Raw genomic sequence first — 20,338 nt, forward strand, 5'->3', positions numbered from 1 at the left:
TTTTAGGACAAATGAGGTGACCAACTTGGTACATGACTCTTTTTTTGGTTTACTTGAGACGACTTGGCATATTGTAACATTTTTGGACTATTAAAAAGAAACATTTTTCGATTACTAACGAAGATTGTAGCGAGATGGATAGTATTTCTTCACTTTTAATCAAAAGTCTTGGATTATAGACTTGGATATGAACAAATAAAATCTTGTTAGGGAGTACTTTTCCTTAAATGAGCCTCATGTAATGTGTATTTGGATTAGTCGGGGACCGACGTAGCTTGTCAAACATCGGGTGAAACTTTTTTAAAAAAATCATTTTTGGATTAATATAGTGGATTTGGACATAGCCTTGTACATTTTGTCATTTATTAATTTTCTCATTTTGGACATAACCCTATGCATTTATTAGGCAACATAGAAAAAAATAAAATCTTGTCATATAAAGTATAAGCAGTAGAAAATAGCTTCATTTTGTCACAATATTTTCCCAATCAAGAATATTCCCAATGTTCTTCAATCTAGTCATACTAGTGACTCTCTTCTTAGTTGATTTTGCACCATCTTCTTCTGATGATTCATTCATTTATAATGGATTCCAATCAGGAAATCTTAGCATGGATGGCATAGCTAATGTCACATATAATGGCCTTTTATTGTTAACAGATTCTGAAACACAAAATCAGGGCCATGCTTTCTATCAAAATCCAATTCATTTCAAGAATTCACCTAATGGTACTGTATTTTCTTTCTCCACAACCTTCGTGTTCGCGATAAGGTCTGATTATGGAGATTTGAGAGGTCATGGATTGGTTTTCGTTATCGCTCCACAGAGAGGACTTCCAGGGGCTTTGGCAAACCATTATCTTGGCCTTTTTAACTCAATCAATAACGGCGATAGATCAAACCATGTCGTTGGAGTTGAACTCGATACAATCTTTAGCGAGGATTTTGGTGATATAAATAACAATCATGTTGGAATTGATATAAATGGATTGAGGTCTGTAGCAGTTCATACAGCAGGTTATTTTGATGATATTGGCTTGTTTCATGACTTGACTTTGATTAGTGGCCAACCAATGCAAGTTTGGGTGGATTATGATGGCAGCACTAAGCAAATTAATGTAACAGTAGCTCAATTAGCTGCGGGAAAACCAGTTAGGCCACTTATGAGTCTGAAATATGATCTTTCACCAATTATTGATCAGACTATGTATGTTGGATTTTCATCATCAACTGGTTCAGTCCCAACACATCATTATATATTGGGATGGAGCTTCAAAACAAATGGGAAAGCTCAAGAATTCTCTCAACTTCCTACTCTTCCTCGTCTTGGACGCAAAGGGACATCAAGATTTGTAACTATTGGTTTGCCATTAATTTCTTTGGTTTCACTTGTTGTAGCTACCTTAGTGGCGGTTTATTATGTTAGAAGGAGGAAGTATGAAGAACTTCTTGAAGATTGGGAACGCGAGTATAGACCACAAAGGTTCAAGTATAAAGATCTCTATACTGCTACAAAGGGATTCAGAGAAATGGAACTATTGGGAGTTGGAGGATTTGGTAAAGTTTACAGAGGAGTGATGCCTATCACCAAACTTGAGATAGCTGTAAAGAGGATATCTCATGAATCAAGACAAGGGATGAAGGAATTTGTTTCGGAGATTGTAAGCATGGGTCGTATACAACACAGGAATATAGTGCCACTTTTGGGTTATTGCAGGCGAAAAGGAGAGTTGCTTTTGATTTATGAATACATGTCTAATGGAAGTCTAGATAAGTATTTATATGACCAACCAAGATTGACACTTGATTGGAACCAAAGATTCAGAGTTATTAGAGGTGTAGCATCAGGATTATTTTTCCTACACGAAGAATGTGACCACGTAGTGGTTCACAGAGATGTTAAGGCCAGTAATGTCTTGTTAGATGGTGAACTAAATGGCAGGTTGGGAGATTTTGGACTCGCGAGGCTATATGGTCATGGGACTGATCCTCAATCTACTCGTGTTGTTGGTACTCTTGGTTACCTTGCACCAGAGCATACTAGAACTGGCCGGGCAACACCTAGAACCGATGTATTTTCCTTTGGAGCTTTTCTGCTTGAAGTTGCCTGTGGTAAGAGGCCGATACAGCCAAGACAAGATGGTGATGATCTGATTTTGGTTGATAGGGTGTACTCCTGCTTGAATAGGGGTAATATTCTTGATGCTATTGATCCAAACATAGGCATTGATTTTGTTCCAGGGCAAGTGGAGTTGGTCTTGAAGCTAGGATTGTTCTGCTCTCATTCAGAGCCCTCGTTTAGGCCAACCATGCGGCAAGTCTTGTTGTTCTTGGATGGTGTTGTGGCCTTACCAGAGTTATCAACACTGGGTGTGTCATCAGCTACTCTAACATTTGACCGTCACGAAGGTTTTGATGATTTTATCAAGTCGTATGCATCTTCTTTGGATTATGCATATTCCCGCTCTCCATCTGTAACAGACTCCTTTCTCTCTGGTGGCCGATGATTCATGATGATTTTAACGTATTGAGCCTGGTAAATATAACCTAAGTTTGGTGGATTATGTACTGATAAATTAGAGTAGGTTATGATAGGAATACTGTAAAACTTTTTCTCCAATCCAGAATTCAATACTTGAAACGTTTTATTGAAAGGTGTCCAAGATATCAGCCATGGTATCATGATTTTATAGTTTACTTCCAATGCAAAAGGAAAAAATTATCGAATTCATAAGTTAATCAGGGTTCAGCAATATCTGGTCATTATCCTGTTGAATTAATCTACACATGAAGCGCATAATTGAACAGTTTCATAACAGTAAAATGATTCAGGCTTGATAGTACAGTTTAGAAAGGAACAACATACAGAAATACTTTTCGTATGAATTAAGTCATTTATTGTTGGCCTCTTTCTGATACTTGTATTCCTAGTGAGCCAATGCATGCCAATTCCTTGTCATGAAGGGGTTTATAATATCCCTTCCTCAGCTGTTAGATCTTTTGTCATGACTTTGCCTGTTGACAATGTCAAACTGTAACCAATAAGTGTTCTCTAACTGCCACGACCTTAAAATCCATGGCACGTATCGTCCACTTCAGTGTGGACAGGCCTCACGGATTTTTCCCTTGGAGTACACCATCATTGAGATCAAACACACTTGTATTGTGTGAACATGTGATATACCTTATAAAACTCTTCACTTTCCTATCCCATTCCGATGTGGGATTCACCTAAGGTGTCGTGTACACCACTTCTTTAGAAGCTTGGAAGAACAAGCAGTCGAACTTTGTGCCATGCATTAATCTTCATTTACAAATAACATGGCCAGGATATTTTTCTTCAGCTAGCTGTGTAGAAAGAATATAGTTTATGACTATTTTCATACCAATTAAGACATGAATGGACAAACGCTTAATCTTTCCGAATAGTAATTACATTGCCTAAAAATTAAATGTCATACTTTAAAATCGACACTGTTGAATGATGGATACTTTTCTTATAAATTGTAAGCTAAGCATATGGTACAAAAAAATCCTGAAAAACTTTTCAAGAAACAAAACTGGTGCATAATTCATTCCAAGATGTCTGAATGAGCCAAGTATATACTGTTAGATGAGCATATATACATGATATAACAAGTTTTATTTTTACTAGGAAAAATACTAAAATTTCGCCAGCCATTGACCACCGGAGAGAAGGGAATCTGTAACAGAAGAAAGCCATGGCTTGTAAGCAGAAGATGGATATGACATTGCAAAATGTCCCAAGCCTCCAAAAGTTAAACTAATTTGAAGTTTGCATGAGTGATAACTCTGCCAAAGTCAGAGAATCTTCCAAGTACATCAACACTTGCCTCATACTTGGCCTAGCTGCTGGTTCTGTCTGAGAGCGCAGCAGTCCAAGTTTTAGTACCAACTCAACCTCTTCTTTACATAGTCATCGCCCAAGTTTGAATCGATGGCTTCAAGAATATCACCTCTGGTTCAACAATAAAATACAAAGTCAACCAAAATGATGTCCTCGTCCAATACCCTTGGATCTATTGGCCTTCTCCCACAAGCCACCTCAAGCCAAAATGCCCCAAATGAATATACATCAGTTGTGGCCTTGCCTGTTCTTGTATGCTCTGGGGCAAGGTATCCAAGCGTTCCAACGACGTGGGTAGTTTGAGGATCGGTGCCATGATCATAAAATCTTGCTAGCACAAAATCCTCCTAATCATCCATTTAATTCACCATCTAACAAAACATTGCTGGCTTTTATCTCTCTATGAATCACTACTTGTTCCCATTCTTCGTGAAGATAGACAAGTCCTGATGCTACGCCTTTGATGACTCGAAATCTTTGGTTCCAATCAAGAGTGCAGCTTGGTTTGTCAAACAAAAACTTGTCTAGGCTTCCGTTAGGCATGCATTCATAAACCAGAAGTAACTCCTGTTTGCGCCTGCAATAACCCAAAAGTGGTACTAAATTTCTGTGGCGTAGCCGGCCAATACTAACAATTTCTGCAACATGTTCCCTCATCCCTTGTCTTGATTCATGAAGGACCCTTTTGATAAGAATGGGGTTACGTTAATAAACAAGAAAAACATTAAAGGATAGGCAAAATTAGAGAATAATATCCCCAATTTCGGTTAAGTGCTAAGAACCTTATTAATTTTAGTACTCAAAATTAGCGGCCTATATATAGGGGAAAAAAAATCTATCCCAAATAGCATGGGATTAGAATCTACCTCTATCAAATCTAACTAGGACTAGGAAAAAGTTATACCAAATAGCATGGGATTAAGATCTACTATTATGGAAATAATAAATAAAATTCTACTAGGACTAGAAAAGCATGTAAAAATAATACCAAAAATTCTCTCCTAAAAAAATAAGAAAAAGTTTTCAAATTTACTCACAACTCATATGGGCTCAATCTTCTTTCTTTTGGACTTGGACTTGAATCATAAAATATGTATAGCACTTTGCCCATTCTTCTCCATAATTTTTGGACTCATTCTTGGGCTCTTCTTCCATCATAAGCATTTTCTTGATTTCATTGAAATCCGTTAATCTTAATACAAGTGGGCCAGCCTAGATGCTATCATTCCTCTCTTCTTGAAAACAATTCGTCCTCGAATTTGAATCTCGCATAATCAAGACAACATACAATAGTAAACAACATCCATTACTTGAAAACAACAATGGTAGGAACAAAATAAGATAGTGACCATGTGTCCACCTAACCCAATTAATCCTTGCATGTATAAAATCACCTTTATAAAGCATGTGGACGTCGTCATCCCAATGAAAAATTCTCTTATTTGTATGAGCACAACAAAATTCATGTATAGATAACGTTGGAGATGATATGTGCTTCTCCAATTTAACTCTATCAATAAAGTACTCTAATGGGCTTGCCAAAGACGACATAACATCTATAGAATATGCCTTAAATTGAACACTTTTATGATATAGCCAAGCATCCTCAATTACACTTCTCAGATATTTTCCCATGTACCTATTCACATCAACGTAAGAATTAAGAGTGTAGTTCATCACCTTAAAAAAGACCTTAGGTGTTCTAGCAATCCCAAGAATGTGAATAAACCAATCATACATACCGTATTTGGTCATATATGGCAAAATAACAACACCTCATTCCTTTTGCATGAGCGTTAGATTCACAGCTGTATTTTTGATCTTTTTGTCACGAGTCTTATCTTGCAAAGATCCAAAACAATTCTCTTTACCTTTATCTTCTCATCAATATGCACTTGCTCAATGAGATATTTAGTTTGGACCACCTTAGGAATAAGTTTATTCAATGATGATTTTTTAATGCAAATATTTTCATGAGTATCTGCAAAAGAGTCGAAATAACTAGAAGAAGAAGTAGGAATATTAGAGTTAGAATAAGAAATAACCTTATTCAAACTCTCTTGTTTTTCTCTCTCTACCTCACAACCATCCCTCTTCTTTTTACTCTCGTGATCATCTCTCTTTTCTTTTCTTTTGACCTTAATTGACAACTTATCCCCTCCACACAACACAACCTCTTCCTTTTTCTCTCTTCGAATGTAAACATACACTCCCCTACTCCTTCCATTATTTTCTCTCTCAAAATCTTTCATTGTTTTTTTCACACGTTTCTGATCTTCATAAACTTGGGATGGAGTTAAAGGTACAAGTTTATAGTTTCTTTTGTTTAGCTCAAAAGAAACTTTATTCACTCCCCTATCATAAATTGTGTTCCTATCAAACTGTCAGGGATGCCCAAGCTTGATTTGACAATCTTGCATTGGAATTACATCACAAAGAACATTATTAGAGTACCTTTCAATGGAGAAAGAAATCGTGCATTGCTTAGTCACATTAGTTCACCGAAATCATTGTGTTTGATGCATGTAAGTTTCAACTTCTCCACCATGTATGAACTTATCACATTAGCATCACTTTCAAAATCAATAATCATAGATCAAATATTATACTTTATCCCACACCTTGTATGAAAAATACTTCTCCTTAAATCAGTTATATTCACCTGATTAGGTGGGTTTTAGGTGACCTCTAATGCATCAAGTCACGCGGAAATCCTTCTAAGTGCCTCGACAATGCCATTTTTTTGAGTCCCAGCATCAGTATCCTTTTCGGTTTGAGACATCTCTAAAAGTTAAAGAAAACAAAAACTCTCAATTTGGCCCCTTTTCTTATCTCACTCTTTTCCCACTCAAATTACTACCTTTGGCTGGATCCTTTAGGATTTATATATACAACCCAATTAGCAATAACTTTTTAGAAGTAAGATGTAGAAAGAAAAAAATTTATCAATACCCAAATAAATTGGGTTTGATGAGACAAGGAAAAAAGACCAATTTGTGTAAATAGAAATTTTTTTCAAATTTTCCCTCTTCTTGATTTTCCTTGTTGATGTTGGAAATCAAGAAACACAAAAAAAATCTATTTTTTTTTTATAATACCTTAATTCTCAAACAGATGAATTTTCTCTCTTTTTTTATTTCATTTTTTTTCTTTTTTTTTGGCTATGTAACTTAACAATGAAAAAAATATTTTTTTTGAGTGTTTTTTTTTAAACTCCCAAGATTATCAAGAACGGAACCTTGATAGAATCGCTCTGATACCACTTGATAAGAATCGGGTTAAGTTAATAAATAAGAAAATAATGCGGAAGCGAAAATACTAAGATTATAGGCAAGAAATTAAAAATAGGCAAAATTGGAGAATAAAATCTCCAATTTTGAGGTTAAATGCTAAGAACCCTAATTGATCTTAGTATTCAAAATTAGCGGATTAAGACTAATTATGATACTAATAGAGTTTATTCAAGAACGTAGATCAAAAGTGACTAGACGCCTATTTCAAAGAAACTAAAGACAACAATTAGGATAAGACTAATCACCTTCTTTAATTAATTTTAATAGAAACCAAAGATATCAAATTAAGAATTAATCTTACCTCCTAAAGAATCGTTCTTATAGGGTTGCAAGATAAATCTCAAGTAGCCACACACAAAGGTGTAAATAAGAGAAACTCTCAATTAATAATAATATTGTCTCTTGATAATAACAAAATCTATCCCTATATATAGGGAAAAAAAATTATCCCAAATAGCATGGGATTGGAATATACCTTTATCAAATCTAATTAGGACTAGGAAAAAGCTATGCTAAATAGCATGGGATTAGGATCTATATAACGACCCGAAATCGTCTCCCGGGACGTCACATGGTGCTTAAGGCTACAAGTATCCCCAAGCTAACCCTTAGAGCCGGTTTCTACCAATAACACTTAATTCAAGATAAAATAGACTCAACACTCGCATAGTTATATCACATGAAAGGAAATATGGGAAAGATACTCGGTCCATATGACCACAATACAGAGAAACCTCAACAAGACCACAATACCGAACCCTCGACACATCACAAGTATGATAATAGTCTGAAAAATTCTCTACGAATCGAAAACTAAAGAGCCGTTGGGAAAGGTCCCCAACTGACTCAAAATAAATTGAAGATAAAACATAGTCTCTCAAATACAGAAAATATTTAAAGATCAATCCTAGAACCATGAGGACTCACCACTGTAGAAAACGTAGGCAAGGTACTCAAAGATTCACAGATGAGGCTGGGACTGAGCACCAGAACCAACATTCTAAGAAAATGTAACACATAGACATATATGTGAATCAGTACTTTGGAATGTACTAAGTATGCGGGGGTGAATGCATATGTATAAAAATAGTACCGATCTTCTTCAATCAAATCATGTATGCAAAATGAAACGACTCATATGACTTGAACAAGTATAAAATATAAAGTTCATAAATCATGTAGGATGAGGCATGCAATACAAATCTCGTGGGTCATCGCTCTTTAATCTTAAAAATCAAAAATCTTCTCTTATTCTCAATACCCAAAGGCTAAGGGACTTTAAACAATACTTTCAACTCATGCATATGTCTCATGGAGAGTAAAATCTCTTCAATGCTCAACATTTCATAATTATTTAGAACTCATATACTTGGAATTCGGAATCATATGACTTGGAAACATATTTGAAGGCATTTCATTCACCTTATGAAAATATCTCATTTCAAGCTTTAGGAAAATCATTCTATGTCAAATGGAAAAGTATTCTAGCTCAAGGAAATAGCTTATCTCAAAGCTTTATGAAAAGTGCTATATCAAGGAAATATACATTCATTTAGGGAAATAACCCACCTCAAGGAAACATTTTAATTAGGGAACAACTTTACAATTCCACCATTTAGGAAAATAACTCAAAGGAAGGGAAAATAAGTATCAAATTTTGAAGTTTAAAAGGGCAAGGGAGGTTCTCGTAACCGACATAAATCATGCGAGCTACATGGAGTCCAACGTTTTGTCCCCCTAAGGATTAGACCCCACGTTAGGAAGGAGCGTCATACTCTTGCCAGGGAGTATAGCCTAGGTTTAGTGATCACTAAACGAAACTTGTCCTCGGGCCCAATCATAATCATTATAAACTCGGCCTCAGGCCCAACCTACGGTGGCACATAGTTTTGGGGTAAGAAACCGTAGTGACTTACCTGCTCGGTGCTAAGTACTACTCCCTTTAGATTATCTACTCTCATCTCATACAAATCCACTTTTAGAATAATCTTATGGTTCACCACAAACCCAATAATCAAATCGATAATCTCATATGATGAAGTAGACTTCAAAGCTTTCGGACTATTAGGTTAATTTATTTCTCAATCATCTCAAAATACTTAAATCATGGGTGCTTATAGCACAAGAGTTCATAATTTCACAAGTCTCAAATAGGGCTTACTAACCCATAATTCAATCTCAAGTTAAATCTCATCAAAAACATAATATATAGCATATAGATTCATAAATCATGTGGAAATTTGGGAATTTCAGCAATTTATCTCAAAATTTCAATATAGTCATATGCTTCAATATCTCAACATTTCAAATATTAGCTTCTCAAGAAGTAAAATCATGGGGTTTATACCCAGCTTTAAATTCTCAATAAAACATGCAGAAATCATGCCATTTGACTCTTAATTCATGGGAAATATCAAGATAATGCATTCAATAATAATGGGTGAAATCCCCCAATTCAAATTCATATAAAAACCTCATAGATTTCAGGAAATTCATGATGTAAATAAACCTTTTGGGCACAAGGGTGAAAGGGTTACCCTTGTTCAAAACCCCACATACCTTGAATTAGAAACTTTGGATGAACTCTCACTTTTGAAACTCTATTCGTACTCTTGAATGAGGGTTCTTGAGGCCCTGGACTTGGGAACCTTGAATCTTGACTCAATTTAGAAAATCCATGGTCGATTCTTGAGATTTTGGAAGAGATTTTGGATACTTAGGGTTTTTTATGAGAGAAAACTAAAGAAAAACCTCATAGGATGCTTGTAAATGACTTTGATTTGGTGTTTGCACGGTTTTATAGGCTTGGAAAAAGTTCCAAATTCTTCTTTTAACATCTGTACGAAGATGGAAGAATTAAACTGGGAACCCGATTTAAGGGGTCACTGCGATGCGCCACTTATAGCGGTAGCTCACTGGAAATTGACAATTGGCAATATGGGAGTCATCGCGACGCGGAACCATCGCATTTTCTTGTTGGTTGGGACCTGGAACCTCAGCGCAATGCGCCAATATCACAAAGTTCCACTGGAATTTGACAATTGTCAAATTGACCTTCTCCGTGATGCGCCAAACACTAAAATGACACAGTTTTACGACTAGGTCTTAAATTAGCCATAACTTCTTACCCGGATATCGGATTTGGGCAAATCTTATATCGACGGAAAGCTTATCAAATTTCCCACATGATAAAATTTGAAATTAGGAAAATTCTATATGGTTAACACGATACTCACTTAGGAAGCCACTTCTCAATCTTTTAGGGCCGAAACACGCCTCACTTGACACGCCTTACGGCTCAAACTATGAGGGAACTTTGCGGAGCCTTACAATATCTCCCCCTTGGGAACATTCATCCTTAAATATTGCTAGTTAGGCTAGTAATACAGGGAAAAATAATGTAAACATAGCTGAAACAATTTCTAAACAGTTCAAGATCTTTCTAAACTCATGAATACTCTAGAAAATGCAACAACTCATACAAGGATAGATGCTTAGCTGAAATTTAGATTAGAAGAGCTAAATTAAGGAAGAATAGTACCTTCGGCTTGTTCTTAACCTGCGAAAAAGAGGTGTGGGTACTTGGCTTGCATGTCTGCTTCTACGTCCCAAGTAGCACCCTCAACAAATTGGTTTCGCCACAACACCTTGACCAAGGGAACCTCTTTGTTTCTCAGCTACAGACTTGAAAGTCTAGGATCTCAACAGGAATTTCATCGAAGGAAAGACTATTCGGAATCTCAGCACTCTTTGAAGGATCAACCACAACAGAATCACCAATATGCTTCTTGAGCATGGAGACATGAAAGATAGGATGAACGGCTGACAATTCTGAGGGAAACACAACCTCATAGGCCACTCTACCAACACGACTTAAGACTCAATACAGGCCATCATAACGGGGACTAAGCTTTCCCTTCTTACCAAACCTCTTCACCCCTTTCATAGGTGAAATCTTCAAGTACACCAAATCACCCACCTCAAACTCAAGATCTCTCTTCCTCACATCTGCATAAGGCTTTTGACAACTCTGAGCGATCTTCAACCTTTCTCTAATCAGCTTAACTTTCTCTATAGCTTCAAAAACTGCATCAGGCCCGCATGCAGCAGCTTCACCCACTTCAAACCAACCTATGAGTGATCTACACCTCCTACCATACAAGGCCTCAAACGGTGCCATGTCAATGCTAGCATAGAAACTATTATTGTAGGCAAACTCTATTAATGGAAAATGCTCATCCCAACTACCTTTGAAATCAAGAGCCCTCGCCCTCAACATATCCTTTAGGGTCTGAATGGTCCTTTCAGCCTGACCATCTGTCTACGGGTGAAAAGCTAAGCTCAAAAGAACTTCGGTGCCAAGAACCTGCTAAAATGCCCTCCAAAACTGAGAATTAAATTGAGTACCCCTATCCGAAATGATAGATAAGGGAACTCCATGCAGCCTAACCAACTCTCGGATATATAATCTAGCATAATCCTCAGCTATATAAGATGTGTGCACGGGCAAGAAATATGAGGACTTAGTCAACCTATCCACAACAACCCAAATGGAATCATGATAACGGCGCGAAAAAGGCAACCTGATCATGAAGTCCATATTCACTATCTCCCACTTTCAAGTGGGTATACTAAAATCTTGCATCACACCACCCGGTCTTTGGTGCTCTACCTTAACCTGTTGGCACGTTGCACACTTTGCTACAAACTCGGCTATGTCTTTCTTGATACCATTCCACTAATAGATCTCCCGCAAGTCGTGGTACATCTTGGTAGTGCCAAAATAAATGGAATAATGTGCGCTATGCACTTCAACCATAATCCTCCGCCTCAATTCATCAGCACACGGGACACAACCTACCATGCAGTCTCAACACACCATCTTTCCCTTAGGAGAAAACCTCTACCTTTTGGTCCTTAACTGACTCCTTTAATTTGACCAAACTAGGGTCTCTATCTTGTTTCTCCTTCACTTTCGAAACTAGAGAGGATTCGGATCTACTTTTCACCAACGTACTCCCCTTTATTGAATCAAGCAATCTAACTCCCAACTTAGCCAGACAGTGCACATCATGAGGTAACTCTCTCTTACCCTCCTCCATATGCGCAACACTACCCATAGATAATCTGCTAAGGGTGTCTGACAGTACATTGGCCTTACCCGAATGATACAACACACTCATATCATAATCTTTCAACAACTCCGACCACCTTCTCTGCCTAAGATTTAACTCCTTCTAGGTGAACACATATTGCAGTCTCTTATGATCAGTGAACACATCAACATAGACACCATAAAGATAGTATCTCTAGATTTTCAAAGAAAATACCACAGCAGTTAACTCAAGATCATGGGTCGGGTAGTTCTTTTCATGCGTCTTCAACTGTTTAGAGGCAGAGGCTATAACCTTACCTCTCTGCATCAACACACAACCCAAACAAACTCTAGAGGTATCACAATACACCACAAAACCATCAGTACCATCAGGCAAAGTAAAAAAGGGGCTGAAGTGAGTCGTCTTCAACTCTTGAAAACTCTTCTGACAGGAATCAGACCACTGGAATTTAACTTTTTTTTGGGTCAACTAGGTAATAGGAGATGTAATGGAAAATAAACCCTCAACAAAACGACGATAATATCCTGCTAGACCCAAGAAACTCCTAATGTCAGACGGAGAGATAGGTCTAGGCTAATTTCTCACATCTTTTGTCTTTAGGGGATCGACTCCAATACCTTCGGCCGAAACAACATAACCTAGAAAGGCTACAGACCTTAGCCAAAATTTACACTTACTGAATTTGGAGAACAACTGGTGATCTCTAAGAGTTTGCAAGACAATTCTAAGATAATTCGCATGGTTATTCTCATCACGGGAGTACACTAGGATATCATCTATGAATAGAATGACAAACATATCAAGGTATTTCTTGAACACTCGATTTATAAGGTCCATGAAAGCTGTTGGGGCATTGGTTAGCCCGAAAGACATGGCTAGAAACTCAAAGTGACCATAGAAGATTCGGAAGGCAATTTTTGAAATATCACATTCCCTTACCTTAAGTTGATGATAGCCGGATCTAAGGTCTATCTTGGAGAAATAACTTGCACCTTGCAAATGATCGAACAGGTCATCAATTCTTGGAAAAGAATACTTATTTTTGACTGTGAACTTGTTCAATTGACGGTAATCAATGCACATACGCAAAGATCCGTCCTTCTTCCACACAAACAACACAGGTGCGCCCCAAGGAGAAATACTGGGCCTAATAAAACCTTTATCTAAGAGATCTTTGAGTTTCTCCTTCAACTCCTTAAGCTCTGCGGGTGCCATACGGTATGACAGAATAGAAATAGGTCGAGTGTCGAGAAGAAGGTCAATTTCGAACTCTATCTCTCTATCGAAAAGTACCCTTGGGAGATCTTTCGGAAGGATATCTGGAAACTCATTAACAATATCGAATGACAAAATAGTTAGAGCCTCAGACTGAGTGTCTTTGACTCTAACTAGGTGGTAAATGCAGCCTTTGGATATAGTTTTCTGGCTTTGATATAGGAGATAAAATAACTCTTGGGAGATACCGAACTCCCGGACCACTCAATCACTGGTTCATCAGGAAAATAGAACTTGACCACACGGGTACGACAATCTATAGACGCGTAGCAAGAATGAAGCCAATCCATACCCAAAATAAGGTTAACATCTACCATGTCTAACTCTATCAAATCAGCGGGTATGACTCTATGAAGCACAGTAATAGGGCTACCTCTATACACTTATTTAGCAACAACTGACTCTCCAACTGTAGTAGAAACTAGGAAAAGATCGAGAATCTTTTCAGGACTTATTTTGAAATTCACATCTACAAGTGGGGTCACATAAGAGAGATTTGACCCGGGGTCCAACAACACATAAACATCAAGATAAAAGACCTGGAGCATACCAGTAACAATATCAGGAGAGTCCTCATGATCCCGATGGGGTGGCAAGGCATAGAACCTGTTCTGGCGCTGATCGCCAGCGGTGCTAGAAGAAATGCCCTGAGCAGGGACGGGAAGGAGTACTGGAGTTGGTGCACTAGCAGCCTGTCCTTGAGGTTGGGCATCTTTGTTCCTCTTTCTAGCATAGGGACAATCTTTAAGTCTATGGACCTACTTGCCACAACCAAAACAACCCTTTAAATCTCCAAAACACTCCCCAAGGTGATTCCTACCATATTTGGCACAAGAAAGGTAACGGAGCTGGTTACCAACATTGCTCTGCGACCCAGACATGAAAGACCTGCTTTCTTGCTCCGGCCTACCTCTAGGCATGGGAGCACTAGCTGATGAAGGAACTGGAATAAACGGTCGTCTCTGAAACTGGGGGTGGTTCCCTCCATGGAACCTAGGCCGGCTAAACTCATGCTGCTCAGGTCTAGCCCTCTTGCTACCCCTCATTCTATCTCTTTCTCTAAGCTTATCTGCCTCTATCTGTTGGGCATGCATCATCAACCTAACCAGATCCATATCCTTATGCAATATCGCAGCCCTACACTCCTTCAGTACCATCCCAGAAACACCGGTCACAAACTTACACATACTAGCTCGAGTGTCAGAAATCAAATCAGGAGTGTACTTGGCCAACTAATTGAACTTCAAAAAGTACTCCTTAACAGTCATGGAGCCCTGCCTCAAGTTCATGAACTCCTCAATCTTTGCCTCCCTCATCTCAAGTGGAAAGAATTGATCCAAGAATTCCTCTTAAAATACTTACCAAGTCATAGGAGTGGCATTCTCACCTCTACCCTACTTTTATGATATAACCCAATTATAAGCAATGTCCTTCAGTCTATAGGACGTCAACTCAATACTTTATTCTTCCAAAACATGCATCACATCAGTGATCTTCCTCACCTCCTCCAAGTACAACTGTGGGTCCTCGTCCACCTTGGACCCATAGATCTCAGATGGATTTATCCGCATAAATTCATGAATCCTAGCCGCAGCTACATCACCACCTTGCTGATTAACAATGGGGCTTGGTTATTGGCTTAAACATTTGCGGTGACCGCTTGGTCTAATGCCTGAAAGGCCGTCCTAAACTCAGCATGAGACATCATCTCATTCAAAAGATCAATAGGTGGGGATTGCTCATCATTGTTCCCACGAACATTCTCTCTTCAAAGAGGTATTTTTTGAAAATAGAAGAGCACGAACCATTATATAAGAGGGAAAACTGTAGGCACGATAGAATCTAAAAGAAAAAACAATGTTTTCCTAAAATGTCTCATAGCCTCTTGCTCATAGATATGGCGCGCTACACATTGAAGATCAAGACTCTACTCAACGCGGCTTGTGAGAGTCCCTAGGATTCCTTAGAAATCATAGGCTCTGATACCAAGTTTGTAACGACCTGAAATCATCTCCTGGGATGTCACACGGTGCTTAAGGCTACAAGTAGCCCCAAGCTAACCCTTAGAGCTGAGTTCTACCAATAACACTCAATTCAAGATAAAATAGACTCAATACTCGCATAGTCATTATCACATGAAAGGAAATACGGGAAAGATACTCAGTCCATATGACCACAATACAAAGAAACCTCAACAAAACAAGTATGATAATAGTCTGACAAAACCTCTATGAATCGAAAACTAGAGAGCCGTTGGGACAGGTCCCCAACTGACTCGAAATGAACTGAAGATAAAACATAGTCTCTCAAATACAGAAAATATCTGAAGATCGATCCTTGAACCATGAGGACTCACCACTGTAGAAAACGTAGGCAAGGTACTTGAAGAATCACGGATGAGGCTTGGATTGAGCACCGGAACCAACATTATAAGACAATGTAGCATATAGACATATATGTGAATCAGTACTTAGGAATGTACTGAGTATGCGGGGGTGAATGCATATGTATAAAAATAGTATCGATCTTCTTCAATCAAATCATGTATGCAAAATGAGACGACTCACATGGCTTGAAAAAGTATAAAATATAAAGCTCATAAATCATGTAGAATGAGGCATGCAACACAAATCTCATGAGTCATCGCTCTTTAACCTTAAAAATCAAAAATATTCTCTTATTCTTAATACCCAAAGGCTAATGGACTTTGAACAATACTTTCAACTCATGCATATGTCTCATGGAGAGTAAAACCTCTTCAATGCTCAATATTTCATAATTATTTAAAACAAATATACTTGGAATTTGAAATCATATGACTTGGAAATATATTTGAAGGCATGTCATTCACCTTAGAAAAATATCTCATTTCAAGCTTTAGGAAAATTATTCTATGTCAAGTGGAAAAGTATTCTAGCTTAAGGAAATAACTCATCTCAAAGTTTTATGAAAAGTACTATTCAAGGGAGGATACTTTCATTTAGGAAAATAACCTACCTCAAGGAAGCACTTTAATTAGGAAATAACTTTGTAATTCCATCATTTAGGAAAATAACTTATAAGAAGGGAAAATAAGTATCAAACTTAGAAGTTTAAAAGTGCAAGGGAGGTTCTCGTAACCGACATAAACCGTGCGAGCTACATGGAGTCCAACGTTTTGTCCCCCTAAGGATTAGACCCCACGCTAGGAAGGAGCGTCATACTGTTGCCAGGGAGTATAACCTAGGTCTAGTGATCACTAAACGAAACTTAGCCTTGGGCCCAATCATAATCATCATAAACTCGGCCTCAGGCCCAACCTACGGTGGCACGTAGTTTTGGGGTAAGAAATCGTAGTGACTTACCCGCTCAGTGCTAAGTACTACTCCCTTTAGATTATCTACTCTCATCTCATACAAATCCACTTTTAGAATAATCTCATGGTTCACCACAAACCCAATAATCAAATTGATAATCTCATATGATGAAGTGGATTTCAAAGCTTTCGGCCCATTAGGTCAATTCATTTCTCAATCATCTCAAAATACTCAAATCATGGGTGCTTATAACACAAGAGTTCATAATTTCACAAGTCTCAAATAGGGCTTACTAACCCATAATTAAATCTCAATTTAAAGCTCATCAAAAGCATAATATATAGCATATAGATTCATAAATCATGTGAAAATCTGGGAATTTCAGCAATTTATCTCAAAATCTCAATATAGTCATATGCTTCAATATCTCAACATTTCAAATATTAGCTTCTCAAGGAGTAAAATCATGGGGTTTATACCCAGCTTTAAATTCTCAATAAAACGTGCAGAAATCATGCCATTTGACTCTTAATTCATGGGAAATATCAAGATAATGCATTCAATAATAATGGGTGAAAATCCCTAATTCAAATTCATGTAAAAACCTCATAGATTTCAAGAAATTCATGATGAAAATAAGCCTTTTGGGCACAAGGATGAAAGGGTTACCCTTGTTCAAAACCCCACATACCTGAATTAGAAACTTTGGATGAACTCTCACTTTTGAAACTATATTCGTACTCTTGAATGGGGGTTCTTGAGGCCCTGGAATTGGGAACCTTGAATCTTGACTTAATTTAGAAAATCCATGATGGATTCTTGAGATTCTTGAAAGAGGTTTTGGATACTTAGGGTTTTTTATGAGAGAAAACTTGAGAAAAACCTCATAGGATGCTTGCAAATAACTTTGATTTGGATTTTGCATGATTTTATAGGCTTGGAAAAAGTCCAAAATGCCCCTTTTAACATCTGTACAAAGCTGAAAAAATTGAATTGGGAACTCTATTTAAGGGGTCACCGCGACACGCCACTTATCACGGTGCCTCACTGGAAATTGACAATTGGCAATATGGGAGTCACCGCGATGCGGAGCCATCGTGTTTTCCCACTGGTTGGGACGTGGAACCTCAGCGCGACGTGACAATATCGTGGAGTTCCACTGAAATTTGACAATTGTCAAATCGACCCTCTCCGCGATGCGGCAAGCACTAAAATGACACAGTTTTACGATTAGGTCTTAAATTAGCCATAACTTCTTACCCGAGTATTGAATTTGGGCGAATCTTATATCGACGGAAAGATTATCAAATTTTTCACGTGATAAAAAGTCAAAATTAGGGAAATTCTATATGGTTAACACGATATTAACTTAGGAAGACACTTCTCAATCATTTAGGGCCGAAATCACACCTCACTTGACACGCCCTACGACTCAAACTACAAGGAAATTTTGGGGGGCCTTAAAATCTACTATTATGGAAATAATATATAAAATCCTACTAGGACTAGGAAAGCATGTAAAAATAATACCAAAAATTCTCTCCTAAGAAAATAAGGAAAAGTTTTCAAATTTACTCACAACTCATATGGGCCCAATCTTCTTCCTTTTGGACTTGGACTTGAATCATAAAATATGTGTAGCACTTTACCCATTCTTCTCCATAATTCTTGGACTCGTTCTTGGGCTCTTATTCCATCATAAACATCTTCTTGATTTCATTGAAGTCCGTCAATCTTAATGCAAGTGGGCCAGCCTGGATGCTATTACTCTTGAATGGCTATCTGAATGTTGGATATGGGCAATACCCCTTTGTAGACTCTGCCAAATCCGCCATATCCCAGCAGATCCATCTTCCTTCCTACATAATACATTATTTAAAGGACTGAAATCACAAATGGAACTGAAGGAATTATGGTCAATCCAATAAATAAAAGCTTGGACTCTTTCTTAGGTACTACTCGAGGAAGCTTAGGAAGTTGAGAGAGATTAAGCCCTTGTGCCACTCCATTTATTTTAAAGCTCCATCCAAGGATAAAATGTGTTGAAATAACTGCACTGGTGGATGCTGAGAAGCCAATAGAAGCATTTTCATCCGTGACAGATGAAAGATCATAGACTAAGGACAGGAGAGGACGGTCTGGTTTTGCAGTGTGCAGTGGAGCCATTGTGACATTCATATGCTTAGCCACAGAGTCATATTCCACCCAAACTTGCATTGGCTGGCCACTAGCTAGTGTTAACTTAAAGGATTATTGATTGCTGACATAATATTCTGCTGGCTTGGCTATTACAGATTTTAAGGCGTTGATGCCAATGACAACATTGTTGCTGTCAATATCATCAAATTCACGATTCTATAGAGTTGATCAAGAAATGGACCTTAGGCCTAACTCAACCTCAAAAGGTAGCTCATGAGGGGAGGATTGCCCAAGACTATATAAGAAGACCAAGGACCCTTTAACCCACCGATGTGGGACTCCAACACCCTCTCGTACGCCCAAGACTGGACAACTGGAGCGTGGATAATATAAGATGGGGGGCCAACATCGGAAATAATGAATTGAGTGAGACTGGCTCTGATACCATGTTAAACTGCTGCAACATAATGCTCACATACACACAAAAGCCATTGAGGCAGAGAAGAGAAGAAGGGAAGCTAAGAACTTTTATTGAATCAGAAAGTCATGTTACAATGATGAATGTATGGTAGATATTTATAGACTCACATGATTGAGATTTTAGAATATTCCTAACTACCTCTAACAACTTGAATAACTAACTCAATCAGGAACACGAACTTGACTAACTCATTTCAATGAAACAGTAATTTCAATAAAACAGAAAAAACTGTTTTAATGCAACAGTTATCTGTCAATTGTGAGCCTAAACCATGTGATCAACTAACTCATTTTAGCAAGTATCAAACTCCACCACAACAACATCGATGTGGCATTGTCATTACTAGAATCATTAAACAAGCCCAGATAAGAGCTCGGAAGTGCTTCCGAAAGCCCTCCAGCTGGTGCAATCACAAAATACATGCCATGACCAGCCAAAACGAGTACTCAGGCACTATGGCAAAGACAAATGTGGTCGAGAAAAAGAAATCTGAACCATTGGATGCTAAATACTTGGAATTGATAGGTCTAGAATAAAAGGCATGACCCTCCTGCAATTGAGAAGCATTTGTTAGCCATTTAATGTGAACTCTGCTATCCCATCAAGACTCAAGTTTGCTGAGTGGAACCCGTTGTAGGTGACTTCGAGATCCTCTGCAGCTGCATGGCCAAACGTAGCATAGAAAAGCAAAATTAGAAACTGAAAAATCATGGCTAAAAATAATTTATCCATGTCTGCTGAGAAATCTTCTAGGAATAGTGCTAATAATAATGTTCATTGGTTTACTTCATACAATCACAATTTTGACTATCTATTTCCTAATGTTCAAGTCTACAATGTAAACTCTGTAATGTCATTTTATTTAGGCA

General features: G+C 37.9%; 1 protein-coding gene and 1 pseudogene across 1 annotated transcript; one reads left to right on the plus strand and one right to left on the minus strand.

Annotated features, from left to right (window-relative positions):
* Nucleotides 1-444: 444 nt before the first annotated feature.
* LOC107842875 (L-type lectin-domain containing receptor kinase IV.1) lies at nt 445-2,667 on the plus strand. The gene has a single exon (XM_016686917.2). The coding sequence runs from the start codon at nt 504-506 to the stop codon at nt 2,505-2,507; it is 2,004 nt and encodes a 667-aa protein (XP_016542403.1). The 5' UTR covers nt 445-503; the 3' UTR covers nt 2,508-2,667.
* Nucleotides 2,668-3,620: 953 nt separating this feature from the next.
* LOC107841599 lies at nt 3,621-20,201 on the minus strand (annotated as a pseudogene).
* Between the last annotated feature and the right edge of the window lie 137 nt (nt 20,202-20,338).

Source organism: Capsicum annuum, chromosome 9, assembly GCF_002878395.1.
Source record: "Capsicum annuum cultivar UCD-10X-F1 chromosome 9, UCD10Xv1.1, whole genome shotgun sequence".
NCBI classification, from domain to species: domain Eukaryota; kingdom Viridiplantae; phylum Streptophyta; class Magnoliopsida; order Solanales; family Solanaceae; genus Capsicum; species Capsicum annuum.